The sequence below is a fragment of the Chinchilla lanigera genome, unplaced genomic scaffold (genome assembly GCF_000276665.1).
Source record: "Chinchilla lanigera isolate Chin_1 unplaced genomic scaffold, ChiLan1.0 scaffold00028, whole genome shotgun sequence".
In the NCBI taxonomy this organism is placed as follows: Eukaryota; Metazoa; Chordata; class Mammalia; order Rodentia; family Chinchillidae; genus Chinchilla; species Chinchilla lanigera.
Genome location: NW_004955429.1, coordinates 22,566,579 through 22,592,367, shown reverse-complemented (window position 1 = coordinate 22,592,367; position 25,789 = coordinate 22,566,579). Strand labels below are relative to the sequence as shown.

The window sequence follows — 25,789 nt, the reverse complement described above, 5'->3', positions numbered from 1 at the left end:
TACCAGGAATTGAACTCACAACCTCACACTTGCCAGGCAGGCACTGTGCCACTGAGCTATATCCCTGGCAATTGCTAATTTTCAAGGCTGATTATTTTCCAGCTAAGTCTCACTTTTGGGGAGAGAAGGTATTGTTAAGAGAATAGTCTAACAAGAAGATAATAATTATCTTTTTAAAGATAATTTTATCTTTTTTAAGATAATATATACACCAAACAGCTCACCCAGCTTTATAAAATGAGTACTACTAAACATAAAAGACCAAATGAAAACACAGTTATAGCAGGGACCTCAGTACCCCACTAACACAAATAGACCAAGTAGACAAAAATCAACAGAGAAATATTGGAGTTGAACAAATGGATCTAATGATGTATCCGGATTTTTCTACTCAACAAGAACAATATCAGAATACATACTGTTCTCAACAGCACATGGAACTTTCTCCAAAATAGAGACCCAATAAAGTAAGGTTAACTAAATGTAAAGGAATTGAAACTATACCATGGATATTATTAGGTAATTGTACCATGAAACAAGAAATCAACAGCAGAAGAAAACACAGAAACATGCAAAAACCATGGAAACTAACCAGTACACTTCTAAATGAAGCATGGGTCACAGAAGAAATCAAGAAAGATATACAACAGTTTGTACAACTGCACAATAACACCAGTGCGACACACCAGCACTTTTGGGTAGAGTGAAAGCAGTAGTCAGTCCTAAGAGGGGAGTTTGTAGCTGTGAACATCCACCTTGCAAATCAGAGTGCGCCAAGGTACATAACCTGATGATGTCCCTCAGGGTCCCAGAAAAACAAGAATCCAAACTCCAAGCTAGTACAAGGAAGGAAGTTATACAGATCAGGGCAGAAATCAATGAAACGAAATTTTTTTTTAGAACAGAGCAATGCAAATAATGAATCAAAGAATTGGATCTTCAAAAGAATAAACAAGAGACAGACCTTTAGCCAAATAACCCCACAAAGGATGGAAAAGACCTACATCAATGTACTTAGAAATGAAAACGGTAAAATCATAGGGGACATTAACACAATCAAAAATATTATTAACAACTGCTTTGCAAATCTGTATGCTAGTACCTTAGAGAATGCAGAAGAAATGGACAGATTCCGAGCTACATATGAGTTACCAAAACTGAAGCAAGGTGATACAAAAACCTTGATTAATCCAATGAGATTGAAGTGGTAATAGTAATTTTTAAAAAAACCTACCAAACTAAGAAAAGCTCAGGTCCAGACATATTCACTCCAAAATTCTGCCCCCACTTTAGAGAAGGTGTAACACCAGTACTCTTCAATCTCTTTAATGAAATTGAAAAAGAAGACACACTCCCAGTCATTCCTGGAAGCTACCATTATCCTAATTCCAAAGCCCAATAAGAATACAACCAAAAGGAAAAGTATAGTTTAATCTCTTTCATGTCTGTGATATAGATATCCTCAGGAAGATACTGGCAAACAGAATGAAGCAAGTCATCAGAAAGGTTATCATCCCAGAGATTCAAGGATAGTTCAACATATGTCAGTCAGTAAATGTAATATGTCATAGTAACAGAACCAAGAATTAAAATCACGTGATCATCTGTATACATGCAGAAAAGGCCACTGACAAGATTGAACATCCATTCATGATAAAAACTCCCAAATAAAATAGGTGTAGAAAGACCTTAATTCAATCTGATAAAAGCATTTATGACAAACCTATTGCCGTCACCATATTAAAAGGAGAAAAACTAAACTCTTCCCCTCTAAAATCAGGAACAAAATAAAGGTGTCCACTGTCACTACTGCTATTCAACATAGCATTTAAAGCATTAACAACAGCAGTTAAGCAAGAAAAATAAATTAAAGGGATATGTCTAGAAAAGAAAAAAGTCAAATTATCATTATTTGCAGATGACATGATTTCTACATAGCAGACTAAAAAAATCCATTAAAACTTTTGGAATTAACTCCAAACTTAGTAATGTATAGCAGGATATAGTATCAATCCACATAAACCAACAGTGTTTCTGTACACATGGAAGAAATACTATTCACAATATCATCATGAAAAATCAAATACTTAGGAGTTAAGCTAAAAAGTAAAAGACCTCTACAATGAAAACAACAGTACTCTGTAAAAGAACATCAAATTGGACATCAGAAAATGGAAAGATAGCCCCTGTTCCTGGATAGGCCGAACCAATGCAGTCAAAATGGCCATACTTCTAAAATTCATATACACATTTAATGTCTACCAATCCATATACCAACAATATTCTTCACAGAACTTGAGAAACAGTCCTAAAATTATAGGGACCCAGAAGAGCCCCAGAATAGCAAAAGCAGTTCTGGGTAATACGAGCAATACGAGAGGTATCACAGTCCCAAACAAATCAACAAATGGGATCATATCAAGTTAAAAGTCATCTGCACAGCAAAAGAAACCACCAGCAGAGTGAAAAGAAAACCTACAAAATGAGAAAAAAAACTTTGCCAACTATTCCTCCAACAGGGGACTAATACGTAGAATATATAAAGAACTATTAGAACCCCCCCAAAAATCAGATATTTTTAAAATATTAGAGCACCCCCCCCCAATGAAGGATCCAATCAAGAAACGGGCAAGTTTGGGGCTGGGGATTTAGCTCAGCGGCACAGCGCCTGCCTGGCAAGTGCAAGGTCGTGAGTTCATTTCCTGGTACTGGAAAAAAAATGAAAAAAAAAAAAAAATGGAGGAAATGGGCAAGTGAAATGAATAGACACTTCACAGAAATATAAATGGCCAGTAAATACATGAAGAAATGCTCACATCACCGGTCATTAGAGAAATGCCAATTAAAACAACACTGAGATTACATCTTGCCCCAGAAAGGATGGCCATCATCAAGAAATCAAATTGTAAGAAATGCTCACCCTTCTGTACTGGTGAGCAACATCACCAAATGATTCTGTGACAGGGACAACTTATGTTTTTATGTACTAAGCAGATCACAGTGACTGTATGCTAACTGAAGATTGAAAATTGCACTTTGGATAGAGCAGGATACATATCAAGTCCCTACATAGTTGCTTAAAACAAGTCGGACTGTTCATTGGTCAGGAAAGATACTTCACTGAAGTCTCATTCAGGATCTATTATGGGAATTCTTAGTTGTTTGCAGTTTTGTGGTTTAGTTTTGTAATTCTTTAGGCAAATCTACAGATAGAAAGATCCTCTTATGTAGGTCCTCCAAAGTTGTGTCAGCACTGCAGCAACATTTGTATTGCTGAAATGTAGTTTCCATATTTTGAGAGTTGTTTCTACTTAATGAGAATAATATCAAGTGGGGGTGTGATAAGAATAGCTGCTCTGAGGCAGGGGACCCCTCCAGAGACACTGTGTTTAGTTAATATGCTATACAACTACTTAATAGTCTTCAAAACCTGTGAATTATTTAATGCAAAGCCACAGTCATACTATCTGTCTTGTGAATTCATATTTGGATCTTATTTTTTAAAAAGCCTGGATTTTCTGATTCAGTAAAATAATTTAAAAATAGTTATGACACAGCCAATAAATATATTTTATATCTTATAAAAGTATATTGCTATATCTTACCAAACATAAGCACTTTGGTGTTAGCAAATATAACATTTTAGAACTCAAGCAAGGAACATTTGGGGTACTAGTTGGTATTTACATCTTAAAACATTTGGGGAAAAATATTTTATTTTGGACTCTTAGTATCAGTTAGGTCTTTTTTAAAGTTCCTGATGAGTTCTCTATATTTATCAGGGCTTAAATCACTGACGTGCAATGAGTTTCAAATACATATTAAATTATGATATGCATGCTTTAAACTCTCACTTTTAAATTTTTTATTACTACATGTTTGCCATCCACAGTGATTACATTCATCATGGGGAGTTGGAACGTGCACATTATACATCTTAATTCTTTTTCTTTCCATCCCCTTCCCTCCCCTCCTCTCCTCTTGCCCCCTCCCTCCATCTCTTACTCCCTCATCCATTTGAAAAAGATCTCCCTACTTCCTATTTCTCTATCTTCTGTTTTGCACTTTATTTATTTACATACTTTTTTTAGTTTCTCATATGAAAAGCCACATTTTTTATGTCATGTCAGATGCTGTGAAAGTGTTTTAATCTTTTTTGTTTTTAAATGAAACACCAAACTGGAGTCCCGAGGTCAGTGGAAGCAGAGGGCCTCTTAATAAATATTTATAACCTTTGAAGAGCCAATAAGCAAAGCACAAAGGATGAAAAGTGAAACCTAACTAAGCTCTGCCCTCGTACAGCTGCTCCAGTTAGGGACCCCGGCCTGCCTTTCCGAGCAGGCATTTACTTTTATGAGGACTTAACCTAAAATTAGTTTATTATGTTGTTATCTAACCATAGTTTCACTTCTGTTCAGATGTTATGAAAGCTATTCTTTTAAGACACCTTCCTAGGTTTCTGTCCTTCCTCCTGCATCTCACCCCTCTTCTCTCAGTCTGGTAAAACAAAGCTAAGCTGCGCAGCTCAGTTCCAGTCACTGTGCTCTGAGGCTCTGATCCTGGCTAAGTCAGTGGGCCTCAGTTCTTTCATCTGTTCAGTTCAGACCTGTGGGAGTTGAGTGAGAGTAGGTACAGTCAGTTCCTGTTACTTGCAGTAGCTATACTGAGTAAAGTTTCTGGAACATTCTGAATTGGTAGATGCTGCAACATTGTTCCAAAGGGATTGTATTAGTGGTTTTCAGTTACTGGGACAAAATGCCTGATGTTCCTTTCCTGAAATAAGGACAGGCTTATTTTGGCTCACAGTTTCATAGGTTTCAGTTCATGGTCAGCTGGTGGCAATGAAGAAACATCATGGCAGAAGGACATGGTAAAGTTGCTCACTTCATGACAGCCAGAAAATAGGGTAAGAGCTAGAGAAGGGCTTTGGGACCAGGCATAATCCCCAAGATCACACCACTGCAGGCTACCCTGACGTATCCAGAAGTGTGCTTTACTTATCCCCTAGGTGTCTCTCAAGACAACCAGACTGACAGTCAAAATTAGCCATCACAAGTCCATGCTTTGTGCCACAAGAGGAACTGCCCTAAGAGGCCCCCTGGGCCATGCCCTGAATGCAGAGGTGACCACTGGAGATCGGTCTGCCCTCTGAAGCGGAGGCCCCAGAGCTCAGACCCATGCTACCAGTTAGTCCAACAGGAATGAGGGGGCTTGGGGCATGGTCTGCCTTCTTCCTCTGGCCAGACTGTCATCTCCATGGAGGAGCCCTGGGTAATCATAACTATGGAGGAAAAAGAAAACAGCCTATTGCTAAACACAGGTGCAATTCTCTCAGTCCTTCTTTTCAATCCTGGCCTTCCTTCCAGCCGTCACACCTCAGTGAAAGGAATCACTGGTGAGGAGGTAATCCGCTATTTTTCACAACCCTTAGGCTGTAACTACTTGTTAGATCCTTCTTGCGTATCTCTGTCTTCCTAAGAAACCTCTTTGAAGATACCACCATATATCAGCCACTGATATTTTCCTACTAATCTCTCCATAACTCTGTAATGTTTGTGTTGTTCCCATGCTATTTTGCAAATGGATGCATGTTTATTACTATGTGTTTCCTACAACAACCATTGAGAGTAGTTAATGATTTTTCAATTGGTCACTCATGTATAGCTCTATTTATTTTCTTTAGAAGCCACTTTGAAGATACCAAAGTATAGTACAACAACTATTGACAATCTCCTACCTCTTTTGTCTGTAACTCACTATTATTTGTCTATTTGTTTTCCTGAGAAACTACCTTGTAGATAACAATATGTAAAACAATAACCATTGATAATTTCCTACCACTTTGTCTGTAATTTGGTAACCCCCCCATTACTATGTTATCCTTCTTTTACTCTTTAAAATAAAAGAAAATAAATAAATTTTAAAACAAACAAAGTCCATGCTTTGTCAGTTTCACACCCACACACATCTTAAACGTGTGACCACATGAGGCTTTGGGGGTGCATCTAGACACAAGCCGCAAGTAGGCCCCTTGGCACTCTTGGCAGTATTCTTGGCAAGAGTCGATACATAGTCTTGTTTCATGCATCATTTCTGCTAAAAGACATGTAATTGGATGTGCACTGCTGATTCGTTAACATTGAACTCAACACATAGCGTGTGCCTGAGCAGAGGTCATCTCACGCACATATCTTCTGCATATGCACATCATAGACATTTTGTGCCTTGGAACAACAGATAACACTTCAGCACTGTTCTTGAAGGCCATTCTGAGAGGTGAGATCACAAGAGAAAGCACAAAAATCAAAAAACATGGCACTAAGTGAACATGCAAAGGACTGTTTTATTGACAGTGTGAGAGTTAAAGCCAGCAAGAAACCAGAGTTCCACCTCATTTGACCTCAGCTGGAACTGGTGTGTGCCGGCTGCTCAGATTTGTCTCTGCTCTGTACAGTCCATGAATGACCATGAAAACACCCTGAGTATTGGATTTGGAGTTATAGTAAGTTTTAGCAATAGCCAAATTTGCAAATAGAGCATATTTGAGTTAAGAAAATCAAGGCTATATGAGTATATATGCACCCTTCTTGAAAACAAAACTTTCAGGATGATTTGCAGAATATAAATTATGTTGGGTAACATTAACTCAGATATAATGATTTTGAGTATTAGTTGTTATTATACATTTCAGATTAACAAAATAGTACATGTGTTATTGAAAATGACCATGGCTTCTTGGCTTAGTAAAAGCTACAAAGAAAACCAGTTGTTAAGTTCTTTGGCTCTTCAGCCTTCACATGTAATGCACAGTAGCAAGGAGAACCACTGTAATCTGATGCTTTGCTTCAATGGCTAGCATTGCTTTGTGACCTTATTACTGAGGGGAAAATTGTTCTTCATGTATTACCAAGATACTGTGTTTCCGAATATGTGAAATTCATATGGAAACATTTTGATCTTAACAAGTGGTGTAACTGCTGTGCTTGGACTTTTGGTACCATTTCATGCTGCAGACCAAGTACAAATTGACATTTTCAAGATGGTTTTGGTTAACTCCTTAATGTTGGAAATTGGAACTTTCCGATGTAATAACTTCTGCAAAATACCACTGTGTGTTATTAGTACTGTATGCTGTTGACAGAAGAATAAATGGGAAACACACCTACCTATAGGAATAGCCTTGTAAAGCAGAATGGAAACTAAAACTTATCAAGTGGACTGTCCTAAGTTATTTTATTTTGGGATGAAATATTAGATTTAAAATATTCTTATTAGTTAATTCAGATTGTAATTTTTTGTGTGAAATGACCGCTAGTACTTAAAAAGTGGTTGCTGGTCAGACAGTTTACAGGGGCATGTATCGGTGTCACTGTGACTATTTGGCAGCATAGTTTCTCAGAAATTCCAATTACCCATGTAAATATATTTCATAGCATCACATTTCACTTTGTCGGAACCCCTGCTGCCTTTATATTGTTAACATAAATGCAGGTGCAAATAGCATTTATGTACTTTGATAGAAAGCAGTTGGAGACATTTCACTGTGGGACACAACACTTTCAGATTGTGTACATCTGTTCAAATAATGTATCCAGCCCCAGTGACAGGAGACTAGGATGGAAACATCTGCCCCTGAGACCATTTGCCATACAGCAGATGCTTACATCTTTATTTATGCAGATGGTTGGTGTGATGAATTGAGTGGGAATAAAAAACCAAGTTGTTTGACAGGAATGTTTAGGATGTTATGCAAGCAAAAAATGTAGGGTTGGCAGTTTTGTTTTAAAGGTGCAATATTAATAGGAGTAGAAATCCATAAATTTAATAATGCTTTTAATGGTCAACATATTTTTCTTGTCTTTAATTAGCATTGAAATCCTAAAAATGTTTAGAGAAACTCAGTGTTCAACTTACATGAAAGTGAGCAACTTAGAATTATTTTGGTTTTGATAAAATAATTTATAATGATTTTGAATGTTTTTCTAAATGCTTTTAAGAAGGTTCTCTGTTATTTGCAAGTTATACCACAAAGAAAATCTTGTGATAACATTTCCTAAAATTGGAAAGAAGTATGTGTCATCAATTTGAGCATAATTTATGAGATGTTCCATGAATATCTATTCAAATTAAGTAAAATAAATTGCTGAAGCATTATATATTTTTAAAATATTTTTCAAGTATTGTATTGTTTAATCTGTTTAACCTGCATCTCCTCTGCCCCGTCACTACAACGCACACAGATGTCAACACAGCTAAAAAGGCAAATGGAATCTCAATATTAATATAAAAAGTATATTGGGCCCCTCCCCAAATTCTGCAGAATGTACTTTTAGAAACACTGATCTAGTCTAATCACCTCTTGCTGAAAGGAGGAAGCCAAGTCATAAGAATTAATATGTCCATGGTGGGGCCGTAACTTGTATTCCTTGCTGCTGGGTGGCTCTGATTTAGTTTTATTCGTGAAAAGACCAGTAAAAGTGATTAGATCCATTTGTACCACCAACAGTACCGGGCCGCACAGTGGGACAGTCGTGCATGTACCATAACTGCAGAATGGATTAAAGGTTATTACCTTGTGAGGACTCACTCTGGTAGTAAATGGGAGAATCGAAGACACACCATGGCCCCTATCTTACGTATAACGTCATTTGTCTTTTTGTTTTGGAAGGAGCCCTCTCTCCACCCCAGAAAGAAAATTCCCCCCATCAAAAGATACATATAAAGTACAGGACTTGCCACATGAGGAATTTTGAAATCCTTTTAGCATTTTTCTTCCAGTCTTGATGTTTTTCAGTGTTCTCTGTATTTAAAGCAGGTGATATTGGGTTAGGAAATATTTAAGAAATGTATATTATTTTTTAAATTATAAAAGACCTCAGTGATTTTTTTTTATTTCTGCCCGTCAGAAAAATAAACCACGACTTTGTCAGTGCTTTAAAATGTCAGGGAGCTTATTTATTTTTGCTTTTAAAAGTAGCATTCTGGTGTCAGCCTGATCGGCTTCCCGGAAGCTGGGCAAGAAAACCACCTGTCTCCCAGGCTGGCCTTCCAGGGTCAGGGCCTTACCGATGGCTCAGTGCTGGTGTGGTTAGCACCTCTCCACAGCCACGCTGCGGATTCCTCTTAGGACACAAAAGCTGTCGTTCCCCAAACGTTGCACTCCCAATTGCATCTTCATTTTCTTAACATTGAGTCGGATTCTGTGGCATTTACCAGCCACTGAAGGAGACTGGCATATAAGGAGATAAATCGCAAAACACCTTACTAAGTCAGTGTGTTTAGAAGAAAGGGAGAGCAGCTTTCGTGCCAAAGATCTGAGTTCAAATTTAGCTCTGATGAGCTTTGTGAACTTGCAAGAAATGTTCATTTTTCCAGATCCATACGCTGGAAATGTTAATATCAAAATATTAGTGAAGAGTCCAGTGAGATAATAGGCTAAGCACCCATCTGACTCCTGACTGAGTAGCATCTTAGTACTTCATAATGGAAGTTAAGGGCTCTAGAGGCTTGAGGGAAGAATAGACATCAGTAAGTGGAGACAGGGAATACATACACCTGTGTACACAACTAAGAACACATTTTCTCAGGGGAAAGGAGACAGGGTTGTAGCTAGAATAGGAGATAGAGTGCAAGGACGCTACTGCTTTGCTTTGCTTTGCTTTGCTTTGCTTTGTGTGTATGTGTGTTCAGCAAAACCGTAGGACAGTGATGACGAACTCTTTTGGAGACTGAGTGCCCAAACTGCAACCCAAAATCTACTTAAAATGCCAGTACTGCAATTAAAGCTGAACACTGAGGTTTTAGTTTAGATAAAACGACTGTTACCTGCTGCTCTGCTGCTGGGGCAGTTTGGCCCACATGCCAACAGAGAAGGTCCTGCGTGCCCGCTGCGGGACACATACCATAGGTTCACCACCATAGGAGAAAGCAAACAATAGTGTGGAGGGGTGAATAGTTGACTCGTTTAGTGAATAAATTCTGTATCATGCAACTACCAGATGCTGGCCTAGGGACCGAGGCCTGGCAGTGAATGAAGTACATTTGTACTTATAAATCGTGAATTATTGATAGAAAAGCTGAAATATAGAAAACCTGCTGCAAAGAAACATTGTGAATCAATGTGAGTTGAAGATAAATCACAAGAAAAATAAAGCGTCTGTAAAACTATACTATAAAGCAGGATTTTCTCTTTTCTTGTTTTTGTATTTCTAGAGATTGAATTCTCACCTGGCATGTGCTGGGCAAGCTCTAGACCCCTGGATTACACCCCTAGTTCCGTTACATCACCCCTATGGATAGGAGTGGTAATTCGCTTTTAAATTCTTCAGAAGAATGCACTACTTTATATGAAGTAAACCTACTTTTGAAATTACAATGTAAAAATATCTTCATGGCTCCAGTCCCTTGCTTTTAAAAATACTGTTGCAAAGTTGCGAGCTTAACCACTTCAGCTTCATAATCAGGTTTTGATCAAAGTCGAAAAACTCCCAGCCTTCTGCTTGTGTCCAAGTTTAGTAGTTTTAACTGGCTGTACATTTGAATGTTGAAACTTTACCTTTCTGTTTATCCCAACAACAAAAATATTTTCTTCACTAATTGTCATCTTGTCACAAGAAACTGCTGGAAACTTAACAACTGCAGCTGCTGTGGAGATGTTATTATGATGTTAGATCTGAAAAGAAGGGGCCCACTTTTCCGTGGTTGGTGGAAGATTGCTTGCCACTCATGGAAGCTCTGTTGCAGGCAGTGTCTCCACGCCCACCAGTCCTGGTGAGAAGCAGCGGCCTCAGCAAGCGCTGGACTCTCCTGGGAAGACGGTGTGCACAGGTACTCGTTATGGGGAGCAGGTGGTAGACAAGTGATCTGCTGCCTTTACCTTGTTGAAGTTCAGTTATCGAGGTCTAGACTTCAACTCTGACTCAACTGAAGGCTAGCAATCCAGTAACGTAACAAAAAGAATAATGAGAATGGGGTTTAACGTTGCAGAAGTTTCCATTTGTCTTGCTTGTTGTCCTTGGGAGACCACTGGCTTCTCCTTGGCTTCTCATGTTATTCAGTCACTTAGATGGGAAGGGTGCCAACTTGACGGTTACATAATAATGAATGAAACTTCGAGTGTGCTACAGATTATTTTTCAAAAAGATGAAAAACTTTATCATCCTAAATGTGTTAAAAGCAAAAAAACGTTTCATATAGTTTTCAACTGTTTTCATCAAAAGCACTTGAAATCAAGAACAGTTCCTTTGAAAAATAAGAACTGATAAATAGGGCTTAATCAAGGTAAAAATGAAGCTAGCTGAAACTGAAAATTATTAAAATGTATTTTAAATGATGTAACTTTTAAAATTACTTTTCGTTTAGAACATTATGTAGCCTTAAAAGAATTGTTACTTGAATTTAACTACATGGTACAATTTTTTCTCTTCTTGTCATTAATGTTATAGGTAATTGCTTTTAAATTCTTCATAAAGAAGATCAGTTTCTTCTTGCTTCATGATATATTTACATACCTGATGTATTCAGCTTTATGGACTATAATGATTCCTCTTTGGTGCCCTAACTTTTCTTTCTGTACTCTAGTGATGTTAAATTTATTTCTTAATGATATAGTCAGCAAATGCTAACCCGACAAGTGCCTTCAAAACTGAGGTTGCCCTGTCCCCTCCCACCTGTGAGGGCACATGTATTTGTACTCCTAAATTGAGGAACCCTATGGCCATTGCAGCCACTGTCCTCCAGAGATGTGGCTGGTGTCCCAGTCCCCACTCCAGGTGCTGTCCTTCCCAGAGCTCTGAGCTCTGAGCCGCCCTGAGCTCTGAGCCGCCCTGAGCTCTGAGCCGCCCTGAGCTCTGAGTGCAGACTAGAGGACTGTAGCTGCTTTCTTACCTGCTAGCTTTAAGACCAAGAGTTGGCTTCACCACTACCCAGTGTAAGCAAAACCTGGGAGAGCCCCCACAAAACGTCTCTTTCAGATGCACACATGTTAACTCATTCACACTGAACTGTTAATCCAGTAACACTCAAATGACTTCCAGAGGGTGGGAGATGACAGAGAGTAAGAGATCCTGGTGGGATGGATCAGATGTCAGAGATCCTTGAGCGACCAAAGTGGGTGTCATCAGCGAAAGAGGAAAAAATAGTTTTACTGAGATCATTATTAACAAAGAATAGCCACTTCTCCCTTTTCTTCGTTTACCTTTCAGGAAAGAGGCATTGGTTTAAAGATTTGAAACTATTTCCATATGATGAGCACGCAAATTCTCTGCCTTTTATTCCCGCAAAAATGTCAGAAATTTCATGCTTAAGAGAAAATGGAAAGCTGATGTCTACTGAGCATCTGACATGGTGGGAACTACTCTGCCGCCTTTGTGCGTACTGTCCTCCTTTAATCCAGACGTGATCTCCGGTACACCAGTACTGTCCCTACTTCGTGGGAGACATGTAGGCACAGAGAGTGACTTGAGAAGTACCTGCAGAGCTAGCACTGAAACCAACTCTGAGCCCCAGACCCCACCGTGGTTCCGTGGGAGGCCGTGATGGTGGCCACAGCTGTGCGTGGAGGCTTGCAGTCTGTGAGCGGGGAAAGAGCCCGTTCTGTCAAGTGGGCAAGGGTCTGAGTCTAGCACTGCTGCTGACCAGCTTGAAAATCTTTATCTATAAAATGGACATGACAATAATTCCCCACTCAGGGTGTTGTGGGGATCAAAAGAGATGGTGTCTGTAAAGTACAGTCCCTGCACATAAAATACAACTTATCATTGGGATAATGTTGAAGGAACTGTAGGTGAAGAAATTCAGCTGGTCAGAAAAGAAGCCATTTTCTTTAAGAGCGATGACTGAGCTGCTGTTGCCAGACAGTTCTCCGAGGCCTGTGCTCTGTGCAGGGCGCCTGCTGGCTACTGGTGCCATTAAGGGGAGGGAAGGAGTTGCTGGGAACATAATTCAGCAGAGCAGGACAGGTGTGCCAAGGAGAATGAAGAAAACTAGACTCAGGATGCAAGATTTCCATCTGGAAATGTGCTTATTTCCTTGGTATTGCCTCAAGTTTCCTGAAATGTAGTGGCTGAGATGCGATGACTCCAGGAGCCCCGAGTGAAGACCAGATAGGATATTTGGCATCTTACGTCCTTGAACAGAAGTACACTTGTGCCTAGTCTGGCGTGTTTTGCAGTGCATGCTGCTAGGTCAGCCTGCAGTAACTCTTACTGGCCCTACCTATTGTTGCAGCCCCTGGACTGCGAGGAGGACAGGAGGCAATGGCTAAATGATGGGTGAGTTTTACCAGCGAAGTGAAGTTGAGCTCCTTGTGTTATGAGACACCTCTGTTATCCCAGCCCTCTCCAAGGCTTTACCATATTTGTTTTAACCAGAGACCATCTTGGCAAATAATTTGAGCCCCTGTTGAAATTTATTATTTGAAAACCAAGTGGGAAGAATAGACATGCCAACAAATAAAATTGAAAACAAGGTTTTTCAGTTTAATAAACTTAAAACCTAAACAGTACCTAAAATTGTTGGCTCTCTACCGGTAGCTTTGACAGCACTTTCGCTCTACGCCCGTATCCAGGGCCCTCATTTCAGACCAGGGACGTGCCCTGCTCTTTGCTGCTCCCTCCGAACAGGCTCAGCAGTAGGCGCGTGGGCCCCAGCAGATGCAGTGGAACTTTGCCCAAACCAAGGGCGAGGTGAGCGGGAAAATTCTGTTTGAGGCAACATAGCAGGACTTGATTCTGCCAGTGAAAATCAGAAAGGGCGTGGGTTGTAGCAGTCATGCTCGTCTATTCATCGTGCAGATGTGTTGTGGAAGAGTTTGATAAGCTGGGGTAGACTGGGCAGCTGGCTCTGCAGCCGTCCATCTTCACTCTGCTCCTCAGACATGCAGAGAGTGTCCGTTAGAGCCAGTCTCTGGAGACGGAAGAGGGCGTGTACTGCACACTCTCTGGTGTCCAGCAGCCTTTCTGGATTTGTCAGAGTCCCTGGAAACGGGCTTTTACTTTCAAATGACTTAGTTTTCCAGTAGCCCTCTAATAGTTGGGCTTTCTGGGTGAAAGTGTCACTGAATGACAATATAAATTTTTGAATATGAAGACATTTCTATTTTGATTTGTTTCTCTTTAGAATTCAGAAATAGTGTACTTTGGGATTAAGATGACCTCGTGTATAACTTGCCCCCTTTGAGAGGAGAATGAAGGAGAGGAAGGTCATTGCTTCAGATTGCAGTGGGACCCATCTGGTTTATAGACCTCACATGCTGAACTGTACTTCCTCACGCCTCACTCTTCTTAATCTTTAAAAGGGAGGAACAATAACACTTTCTTGCAGAGTCTGAGTGAGGAGCCGGTCAGGAGCCTAGCACATCCTCTGGACCAGTGGTGGTGAACTTACGGCCCGTGTGCCGCAGTGGGCTATTTGTATCATTGAAAGCTGTAACTGTGATTTCGTTTAAGACAAAGGAAGATGTTAATATAGGGTTGTTTCTTCTAAACTAAAACCTCAGTGTTCAGGTCTAATTGCAGCGTTGGCACTTTGCGATAAACCCCCCGTGGGTTTCGGGTTGCAGTTTGGCGCTCAGTTTCTAAAGGTTCACCATCGCTGCTCCAGACCCTAATAAGGACCCAGAACCTCCCGGTTTCCCTTTCATCCACAGTTGGATCAATTCCTCACCAACTGGAAATGTAACTTTTCAAAATAGTTACTTTACTATGCTTCACGTATTTAAAACAGCCCATAATTAAAATCCCAATATTAAATATGCTCATTGAAAACTGTGCAAAGTTAATTTTACTGAGTGGGTCTTTTATGTTCAGTTAATAAAAGTCCATGTTTAGTACCTGGGAGTCCTGCGAGTCTCTTTAACTCTGTTATGGGTAATTTCACAGGATTTCCAGAAATTATGAATGTCAGTGGAAATTTCTACTTCTTATTATTTAGTGCACAGTTCTGTAAGATCTGTAATTTAGTAGGTGCAGGTGAGAGGTTTTAGCTCACACCATCTGTGATGGCCTGGTGAATGTGCAGTGGAATAAACCCTGTTGTAGCTGCATTGCCAAGAAAGATTTCCTACAGTCATACTTTCTTAGTACTTTAGATGTTTTAAAAAGTTAACTGCATTCTCATCTTCTCTGAGGCCCCCTATTGTTCAAACTACTTTAAAAAAAAGCTGTAGTTATTCTAGCATAACTGACCTTTATTGCAGATTGCCTTCTCACCCTAAAGAGCCAAATATTCGGAGGAACAGCTCTCGGGACTCCAGCTGTCCTTGGGAGGTAATGAGCTCTGGTCCTTCTCAGTGCTTAACTTCAGGAGGGGGTTATGCACTGCCTGTGAGTGACTAGATCACCTCCCCGGTCATTAGCGTGCTTGTCCTTAGGTAGTCAAGGAAAATAAAAGACATGAGCCATTCTGTGTGTGTATCTCTCGACAAAGTCTTTATGCATATCATGAATAGCCCGAAAGATGATAAGTGAGCTTATTTTCCTTTCATCACTCAGCAGATACTTCTGAGCACCTCCTGTCCCAGGCACCTCTGGAGGGTGTTCAGTGGGAAGAGAAGCGCTGGTCCCATCCGACTTCTCAGTTCCCCCACTCACCCCAGCCCACAGCGGCTACTGCTGATACTCGCTCCTTTGTTTCCTTTCAGAACTATTCTGTACACACGCAGGAATATGTTTGTGTGGGTGTCCCTCCAGCTTTTTAGTCCATAGTGGTAGCATACTGCAAATCTCATACCCTGGAGAATATCTAATTTATTCTTCCTTTTTACTGCTGCAAAGTATTACCTTGTATGGTAGTATGATTATTTCATTAGCTCCCTGTTGATGGACAGGTAAGTTATTCCTAGGGATCCCCCCTTACATTCCTGTGCCTTCCTCTCTTCTTGCTGTCTTACATTTCCCTGAGTGCACCAGTTTCATTCCCTGAAGGATGCAGGAAATGGGATCCAACTCCACCACCTTGCTAGGATGCTCACCTTTGTGTACGTCCTGACACAGCCAAGCAAACTCAGATCCCGCCAGATTTACCCAGTAAGGCCTTACTTTTCATCCCACACACTATCCCTAGTCTGCAGTCCTTGACCAGGAGCCAGCTGACAAGCTTTGCTGCCCCAGCGTCCAGTTCTTCCACCTCTCAGGGAGCTGAGGAGAACCGAGTACATGTGGCGGGCGCCGCCCTGTCGGGTAGGCCTCTGGGGTTTCAGGCTGTCCGCACTGCTCACGTGGTCAGCGTCCTCTCTGCCGGGGCAGAGTCACCTTCAGGAGTTCCCTTGCTCCCAGCCACAGCTGGCTTCCTTGTCCTGTGAGTGCCTCTTGGGGTTCAGGTGAGGCCCCTTGACCTTGTCTCATGATTAGCTCATAACATCTCATAATCGGCCCACTCCCCGCTGGTATGTCCGTTTAAAGTACATCGAGTTTCATTTCAAAAACCGAAACTGTCCTAAGGTGCCGCTCTTACACTCGGTCATAAGGAATGAGAGAAAGGAAGTTCCTTCCGACGTCAGTCCTTAGAGACCTTGAGGTAACTTTGAGCCTGCTTGTTGCAGCTGCATTTCCCGCTCCCTGTTCCTTCTGCCATCCTTCATGTCAGTGTTTGCACAGCTAGATGCCCTCCTGTCTTCACGCTGATCTGCCACCTGCCCTCGGTATGTGCCTGTTTTTATCTTAAAGCAGTTTCTTCTCCAGAGCCTGCTTGATTGGTTGACTCTTGCAGTTTATACGAATTTACTGTTCTCTTTTATTATGTCCTCTAACTGATAGTCCAGTGGCTTCACCTGGCCCCTTCGTGTGAAGGGATTTTGTCATGGTGCTGTCCTGTGTCCTTGTTCTGGCAGTGAATGGAGTTAAATTGGAGTGGTGGTGGAGTGATCCAGAGACATCTGTTTCTTTTTCAATTTTCAAAATTTTGAAATGTTGTCATTTTTAAATTGTTTCCTTTTTTTCTGTTTTCTGGAAATGTATAAATTCAGCTTGGTTCAGTTTGTAAATTCTTTATTTCTACCATTGGTCACTTCGTTGTCACTTAAGAAACTCCATAGATGCTTACTCATCCCTGCCATATTCTGGACTCTGTAGACCCTGAAGATTCATATGCCTTCCAGGTTCCCAGCAAAACTGTCTCAGTCCCTTCTGAGGCTGGGCACTCCTGACCCCAGGACCTCCCACGCGGCCCAGCCTCTTAAAGACTCCACAGCCTTCCACCCACCACCTCCCATAGGAAGCAGACTCTGACATACGAAACCACGGGTGACAGACCACATCGGGCCAGAGCAGGAGCTCAGAAGGATGGGACAGTTTTAAATAAAATGGTCCGAGCAGAGCTATCTCGGAGGGGGCCATTTGAGTAAAAGCTTGAAGGAAAGATGCAGCATACACTGGGGTTTACCCTGGGAGGAGTGCTCTGGGTAACGGCAGCAGCAAGCACAAAGGCACTGGAGAGGTGGGTGCCTGGCCGGCACATTTAAGGAAGAACAGAAAGGCCTCTGGCTGCAGGGGAACAGACAAAATGAACGGCTCAGGCCCGGGAGCCCCGCGGTGTGAGCCCTTGGGCTGTTGCAAGGACTTTGGCCTTTAAGGCGAGGTGAAGAGGTGTACTGGACTCATTTGTGAGCAGACAGGCGGGGTGATGTGTTTTGTGATGAGATATTGTCACATGTTCCAAGAGGGTCTATGACTGACGGAAGACAAAGTAGCCTTCCTTCTAAATCTTCTGGCTATAAGCATTTGCTGCCTACCCAGCTAAGAACTGGATATAAATGGCACATGTTTTCTGTCCCTTCTTCACCCTGGATCTGTTGTATGTTGTAAGACAACTGTGATTGTTATTGTGATTATTTAATAAGCCTTTCTCTAGGTAACCAGAAGCTATCAGTAATTTTAGGCTTTCTGAAAAATTCTCTTCATCCTGTTTTAACATACGTAATTACAATATATTTCAGTACTTCTTCCAAAAAGATGAGAAGGTTAGAGTAATATGAAAGGTTGTAAAAATAGAACTTTAAAATTAAAATTATAAATGAAGAAAACACAAAGGGATCAACCATTGAGGTGATTGTTACGAAGTGATTGACCAATCAGTTTACCTGGGATCTTCACAGTGACAAAACTAAGAAAGAAAACAACTGATTGACATAATTATCCTTGTCTGATTTTCCCAGGCCGTGGCACTCGTCCTTTTACTTACTTTAATGCAAGTTGTCATGTGAAATAACACCCTTTGCCTTCACCAGACACTGGTCACTTGCTCAAAAGAAGTTGCTCAAAGTACTTTTGAACTTACTCCCACAATGCTGCTGATTTATTTGGAGCATTGAAGTTTTGTTAAAACAAATAACTTGCAGGTAAAATTATTAGTTTATTAACTTAGGCAATCAAGTCAAGGTTGATTTTGAAATTTAATTAACTATTTCACTAGATTGTCAGCCTCCTGCTTTTATATTCTTAGTAACCCCCCGAAAAATAGTTCTTCAATCCTTTTTGCACAACCCCAGGACCTAGCAAACTGTGAAAACAAAATTTCATTAGAAGTTGGGTACCAACCTCTTTCAAAGGCAAAACCTAAAACAAAATAAGACAGTTTGAAGCTCTTCATTTGACTCCTTTGTTGTGAAAAGGCACACATTTTGCTGTAGAAGTGGCAGCAGGTTTAATTGTGGGTGCCCTGCGAGTTCTGCTGGGTGTTACATAACATTTGCTGTGTACGTCTTGTTACTTCGCTAAAATCTTAATGTGGGAATTCTGAAACGCGTGGCCCCGGCAGTTTCAGAAAAGGACTTTTAGGCTTATAAGAGACAATTTCTAGAGTAACATAGGAGCCTAGTAAATGTCAGTTGGAGTGAAGGTTGATTAATATGAGGTACTTAGAAATGAGAAACTTTTCTGCAGCCAGGCCTTGTGACCTGGAGACCTCAGGGAATAAAACAGACGATTCAGTCCTTAGGAGCAGGGCACTGAAATGTTTCCTTAATTGTTCTCTTCTGGTTGTAGTAATTGGTCCTTGATCAAGCTAATAAATCTGGGGAGAATAGAACGTTATTCTATCAGTTTAAATTGTTCCTATTAGTATCCTAGAAGGTACTTTTTGAAGAGTTCATGTACTTTTTATTTAGCCTCTACATCTTCACCTATCACTTTGTATCTTTTTGGTTTTGTCCAACATTTTTAAAGGCGTCACATCAGCTTTTTTAATACTGGTGACTTAATTGCAAAAGCACACATAAACAGTTTGACAGGTGTGAGAAGAAATTCACAGGTCACATGGGGAAACAGCAACAAAGCTAGCGTTCAGTCTGGAATTCATCCACAGTGTAAAACAAATTGCACTCCTAGTGGGTCAAATGATGTATCCTGAAATGGAGTAAAAAATGAATTGGATACAAAAAATGTTTGTTCCATACCAGAGACACAGTGGATAATATCAAGATAAATAAATACAGGTTTCATTCTCATCAAGCTTATGTAACAGGGCATGTGTATAACATAAATTGAATATACAGCAGAATATACCAGAGGAGAGACGGCCCAGCTCATGAGATCAGAAAAGGAGGCAGAGTTGCCCTGGCTTGTGTAGCTAGGGAAGAACTGGGTAAATGGAGAGGGTAGACATGCAGGTCGCAGGGATGAGAAAGACAGAGTCCCAGCCCTCTGGAGCTGTGTGTGTAGCAGACGATACAGGCACAAGCACATAAAGTATGACGAAAAGTGGTCAGCGGTATGCTAGGGGCTAGGAACTGCAGAGCAGGAGAGCCATCTTCGGGGGAGCTGGGTAGGAACTGACCTTCCATCTGGGTCTTGAAGACATAGGCATTTGCTCAGAAAGGCGGGAGGTAAGCAAGGATCTGGTCTAGGCAGAATAAATGAGACACTTACTTAACCGTCCATACCAGGACAGCTACTGTCCAGTCACTTTTTATATTGTGTTGTCCTTGCAGGTGACATAAACATCTCCTCTGGAACGGGACAGAGTGGGAAGAGTTTGCAGAGTAAGAGTCAGTTTAGGACCATTGCACCAAAACTTGCACCTAAAGTCCTGACCTCCAGAGTGCTTCCATGTCACTCACCATCGCTTTCTGAGCAGGGGACTTTGGGGCCCTCCATGAGCCCCAAGCCAGTGGGGGTGCCCACCCAGAACTATGCGCTAATGCAGGTGGCTGGCCAGGAGGGCACGTTTTCTCTTGTTGCTTTGCCGCCTGTTGCCTCAGCTCAGCCAGTCCAGAAACCCCGAATGCCTGAAAACCTCAAACTGCCTATTCCTCGATACCAGCCCCTCCGAAGTACCAAAGGGCCAGGAAAGAAGCCTGGCCTGAGCTCTCCTGAAAGTGGCTGCAGCAAGTCTCTTGCCCACACCCAGACGTGCCGTGAGATGTCGCCTTCCCTGCCGGCCCATCCTGAACTCCCACAGAAACCTAGTCCGTGCAGGCAGATGCCAGCACCAGACCAAGCCCCCGTGAGGGCCAGCGCAGCCCCACTGGCTGAGGACGGTGGCTGTGGAAGCATGACACCTCCAGCGACCAACAGCTGCAGAGATCTGAACCCTCTTGCCGCAGCAGCCCCGTCCACACCAGCACAGCCCTCTGCCAAGCGGAGTCGCTCAGACAGTTCAGGGAGAGCAAACCATACAAGCAAGAAAGAGCATAGGGAACCTTCTGCTGTTGCTGGAGGAAAACTTAAAGAACAAGCAGATCAAGGAAAAGCCATGAGCAGTTCATCGCCAGCCGTTCTGGGCAGTGTGGTTCAGCTGATCCCGTCAGTTCTCAAAGGTAGAGTGCCGATCTTACCCTACACGAGAGTGCAGGCAGCCGACGTCTGCAAGCCTGGGTCAGACACGAACACTGCAGACGTTTCTTCACCTGAGCACAGGACAGGCTGTGACAGGAGAGCCTCCGTCATAGAAGGCTTCAGTGCAGCCCCCAAAATGGCCAGCAAGGCACCTGTACCACCAGTACCAAAGCAGATTCTTTGTGGAAGTGCCTTTTGTCCAGTCACCAAAACAGAGCTCACCCACAAAACAAAACTGAATGTTGGAGCAGCAAAGAGAAGAGGCAGAAAGCGAAAGGTTCCAGACGACATTTTGGCATTTCAGGGAAAAAGGAAGAAAAGCATTAGTAATAAATGCAGAGATGCCAAAGAGAAAGCAAAAAACTCTCTCCAAGAATCCAAAGACCAAAAACCCGGGGCTTTGAAAAAATATCGTAGCATTATGCCCAAACCTATAATCGTCCTGTCTGCTTTGCCTTCCCTGGCCTCGCCTGCAGCCACTCTGCCGTCCCAGACAACCAGCAGCCTGGCGCAGGACGTCTTGTTAAGTAAGTCCATCACGTCCAAGTGTCTCAGCTGTAAGCAGAGTGACAGCCCTTCCCCCAAGCCCAACTCTGTGTTCAGAAATGGATTTTCTGGTGTCAAGAAACCTTGGCACAGATGTCAGGTCTGTAACCACCACTTCCAGTTCAAACAGCACCTTCGAGACCACATGAACACACACACCGACAGACGGCCTTACAGTTGTCGTCTTTGCCGCAAGGCCTACGTACGCTCCGGCAGCTTGAGCACACACATGAGGCTCCATCATGGTGAGAACCGTCTGAAGAAACGTGTGTGCTGTGAGTTCTGCGCAAAAGTGTTCGGCCACGTGCGGGTCTATTTTGGCCACCTGAAAGAAGTGCACAGGGTTGTGATCAGCACAGAGCCCACCCCTAGTGAGCCGCAGCCGGAAGACATGCTGAAGAGCAGAGACAGGGGCACCGGCGACCCAGGGAGAGAGGCAGCTCTGCAGCAGTGAGTACAGATAGGCAGGGAGCCTGGCCAAGGGTCCGTTTTCATTGGGGAAGGGGGTAAATTTCACATTCAGGAAGAAGGTTTTACTCCCTGCAGTTCTGTGAAGAGTGATCTCATTTCTCTCTGGTTTCTGGTCAGTCATTATTTTAATTACTGTAACCTGTATATATTGGTATAAATGCCAGTTGGAGGTATTCTGGGGACAATTCAGTGAGAGATTATTTTTATATCTGAAAATAAAATAGTGAATTATTGTATATATTTCATGGTAATCTGTACAAGTAATTCCCCCCCCCCCTTGGGGCTGGGGATTTAGCTCAGCGGCAAAAGCGCCTGCCTGGCAAGCGCAAGGTCGTGAGTTCAGTTCCTGGTACCAAAAAAAAAAAAAAAAAAAAAAAACAAGTAATTTCCCCCAGATTCCTGTGCATAGAATTTATATCTAAACAGCCTCATCTGCCGCGTACTGCACTGAACATACATACCTCAGGTGCCCAGAGCTAACCCTCTCTGCATGGGCCCTATTTTTCCCATCGGGCCAGATTGATTTTTTCCTAAGTCAGAGCCTGCTTTCTAGCATTATAAACAACTAAGCTTCATCATTTGGAAGGCTGGCAGTAATTAGGCATTTGACCAGCAGAACCCTCAGTGTGGGCTGTGTGTACCCCTTCCCCACACCAAGGGGGATTCTCTCAGCACCTGAGAAGAAAACTTTTCTCACACTTCAGATTCTCTGCCTCTTGTTTCTTATTTTCCCAGTTGCTCGAAATACTTTCTATTCAATTTTGACTTGCTCTATCCTATTCAGTAAAAATAAGAGGTGCCTGACATCTTTGTTCTTACCTTCCTAGGGTTCTCTCTTTTTCTTAGGCACTTCTGTTCCCTTTCCCATTTCTGTGCTTTTCACCAGTGTACAAGGAAATCCCTCTCCCTGCTTGTTTTCCTACAGTTAGATTTTGATGTTTAAGTAAAATGTCCAGACTTGCCTTTGGAGGTGCTCAAGATTAGGGAGGGAACAGTGGGTGGTGGGGACAGTCCCCTCAGACCTTTCCAGATGATCCTACAGCAGCTGGTGTAGTACATAGCCTGACCTGTCCTGTGGTGGCTAGAGAGAAGTGGCTCTCCTAGGGAGGGACAGACTTTCCAGCGGGACCCTGGTTGCTTGAGAAGTATATGGCCCCCAGCAGGAGTGACCGCAGGTGTCCACCATGGCTGCTGCTGAAGTCCTTCCCAGGCTCTGTGTACCCATGCTTCCCACTTTGCGGAGGGGTATGGCTTAGATCCCTGAAGGCACAAGTCCCAGTTGTGTTTTTCCATGAAATCTTATGTAGACTCTTTTTTCCTTTTCAGGGAAAGCAAGTCAACCTTCGAGGAAGATTTCCTTCTAAACCAGGCAGATGAAGTCAAGTTACAAATCAAATGTGGCCGTTGTCAGATCACTGCTCAGTCTTTTGCTGAAATCAAGTTTCATTTACTTTATGTTCATGGAGAGGAAATTCAGGGCAGGCTGCAAGAAGGAATCTCACCCAGCCACAGAGGGGCTCAGGAAGCACTGGCCAAACACACTATTCCCGACTGGAAACAGCATCCAGAGAGAAGAAAGCAGGTGAAGCTTTGTGCCTCTAAGGAAGACTCTCTTGTGCTTCCTAAGATGAAAAGACAACTTTCCTTTCACCGTGAGGAGGATGTGGAAATACTCAAGGAAAATGAAGGAGGCCAACTGGAAACAAAGGAGCTGAGGGAAGACCGCCAGGGCCCAGAGTGTGGCAGCCCCCACTCTGTCTTCCTCTGGTCTCATTCTGGCTTCAGCTGCCTGCTGTGTGCCCAGACCCTGGGGAGGAAGGAGGAGCTCTTCCTTCACTGGGAGAGCCACCACAACTGTGAGGACCCCTCCAGGCTTTGGGATATTCTGAGTACGTTCTCGAACCAAGGAGTGATAGACATTTCCAGGGAAACTGGCAAATGAAACTCAGGCAAACTGGGGCTGAAGAGAATTTTGCTAGCACCTTTCTTTCAAAGCTTTGTTTATGGTGGTGCTTAATTATATGAATCAGAAAAAGTTAGGATGAACATTAATGAACAGAAGTGCTTTTTGTATATAGGTTTATTTTCTTATAAAATAAAGTATATGCCATGGGTGCATATTTTTCTAACCATATGCAGTCTTAGCTTAAAGTTCTGTGTACTGACTCTTAATATCTTAGATTTTATTTCAGAATAAATGAAAAGATCAGAATTGAAGATTGAAATGTAGAAGAGTATAGGTTGTTCTGCAAATACAGTTTTCAGTAAAGTGTGTGTGCGTGTGTGTGTGCATGTGTGTGTGTGCGCGCGCCCTTTCCCTCAGATGTCCTCTGCTTACATCCAGCTGGCAATTCCATTTCAGTATAGCCATAGCATCAAATTATATGGTAAATGTTGGTATTTATTACATTTTCTGGTTTATTTGAATATGCTGCAAAACAATCTTTAATAAGGTTGTCATTTAGTATAATTTAAAATCTATGTTTTTAAAACAGATTTTTTTTTATAATTTTTCTCTTAAATTCTCTTTTCTTAAGTGAAGATTAGTTCTTGGCAAGTCATATAGCTATAGTGTTCCATATCAAAATAACAAAAAAATGTTAATACTTCAGCATGAAAAAAAAAATCCACTTTCTTGGTAGAAACTTATTTTCAAATAGTCTCTGGGGTTAGAAAATTTACGACCTGGAAAGTGAGCCAGATTGCTCAGTCCAGATGTGTAGGTGTCTCGACTATTCTTTCACTGCAGTCACTTCAGAGGATTGTTGCTGGCTGATCAATTTTAGATACCACTATGCTTTCAAGCCATGTTCTCTTTGAAAGTTGGGAGTAAACGATTGCCTTTTAAATTCCCGGAAAATTACCTTGAATCGGAAAAGTTGCCGTTTGAAGTGCGTGGCTGGCCTGTCTGCAGGGTCATTTTCTGAGAGCCGGGAGTCTGCTCACCCGGCCCACTAAAACCCCTGCCTGTGGGTGAAAGCGCCATGCACATGGCCGTCCCTCGGGCTGAACCTTGGCCCAGGCGTGAGCCAAACATTTTTCTGTGCTAAAAGAAGTTAGCCAGCAGAAGAAAAGCTAAATTCGATGTGATAAGCCAGTGGGTCTTAAGTCACCCTGCTTAATGCCTGGTTTTAAGAGCAAATGTTCACAGATACAGTGTGGTTGAAGTAATAGAAAAGGTAAAACTCAATCTTCTGTATTTTGCAAAATTTTATAAACTTGAGAAAAAGTTCAGAATCCTCTGAATTTTCATGGTATATTGATGGATCACACTTTCCCTTAATGTATAGTGATAACGTCCGACCACCACTGTTTGTATTTCTTGAATCGCAGGTTTGTAATAAAATAGCTGTACCATTCAGGGCAGTTATGTGTTTGTTTCTTGGTCCTGGAGACATTACCGAATGAGAACTACCAAGAATACTACCTGAATTCAAACCATGAAGCTTAAATTCAAACCTTGATTTGAAATTTATAGACTGCTCAGTCCTCAGATACTTAGTATTTCAGAAATACTCTCCAACTGGCCAAGGGCAGAATAGTGAATCTAGGTGTGTGTGGAGGTGTAAGTATGAGGCAGAAAGCACCCATCCAGCATGGCATGGAGAGTCTGACCTCCCCTTGGTTGGGGAGAAACCCAACTATGACCAGCATTTAACCGTGTTGTACAGCAAGAGTCTGGACAGTCTCAGGCAAGAAGCAGAGTTACAGAAACAGGAAGGCAGGAGATATGATTAGCTCATGATTAAGTGCTCTGGCTGGATCCCCTCCTAGAATTTGTTTGGGCTTAGTAAGAGAGTAATCCTAGCTAAATTTATGCAACTCATCAGGGCATGGATCCTTGAGGTGGGGGCAGGCAAGACAAGAGTGGAAGGGTCAACATCCCCGGTTTGTTGTACTGGGAATTGAACCCAGGGCCTTCACTCTGAGCTACATCCCATCCCTTTTTCTTTTCTGTTTTGAGACATAGTTTGCTAAGTCACTCAGGCTGGGCTTGGAAT

At 42.1% G+C, this 25,789-nt stretch overlaps 1 protein-coding gene across 11 annotated transcripts in view; it reads left to right on the top strand.

The window, feature by feature from the left end:
• Nucleotides 1-25,154, top strand: part of Znf438 (zinc finger protein 438) — a 195,023-nt gene extending 169,869 nt beyond the window's left edge. For 8 of the 11 annotated variants that reach the window (XM_013515467.1, XM_005387202.2, XM_005387205.2 and 5 more), the window contains 4 exons: nucleotides 10,744-10,827; nucleotides 12,204-12,368; nucleotides 19,925-21,767; nucleotides 23,115-25,154. In XM_013515467.1, the coding sequence (XP_013370921.1) occupies nucleotides 10,744-10,827; nucleotides 12,204-12,368; nucleotides 19,925-21,767; nucleotides 23,115-23,730 (2,708 nt within the window). In that variant the 3' untranslated portion in view covers nucleotides 23,731-25,154. Of the gene's footprint in view, nucleotides 1-10,743; nucleotides 10,828-12,203; nucleotides 12,369-13,228; nucleotides 13,272-19,924; nucleotides 21,768-23,114 lie in introns of those variants that run through there. The other 3 variants (XM_013515470.1, XM_005387209.2, XM_013515471.1) reach the window with 3 other exon arrangements.
• Nucleotides 25,155-25,789: the final 635 nt, after the last annotated feature.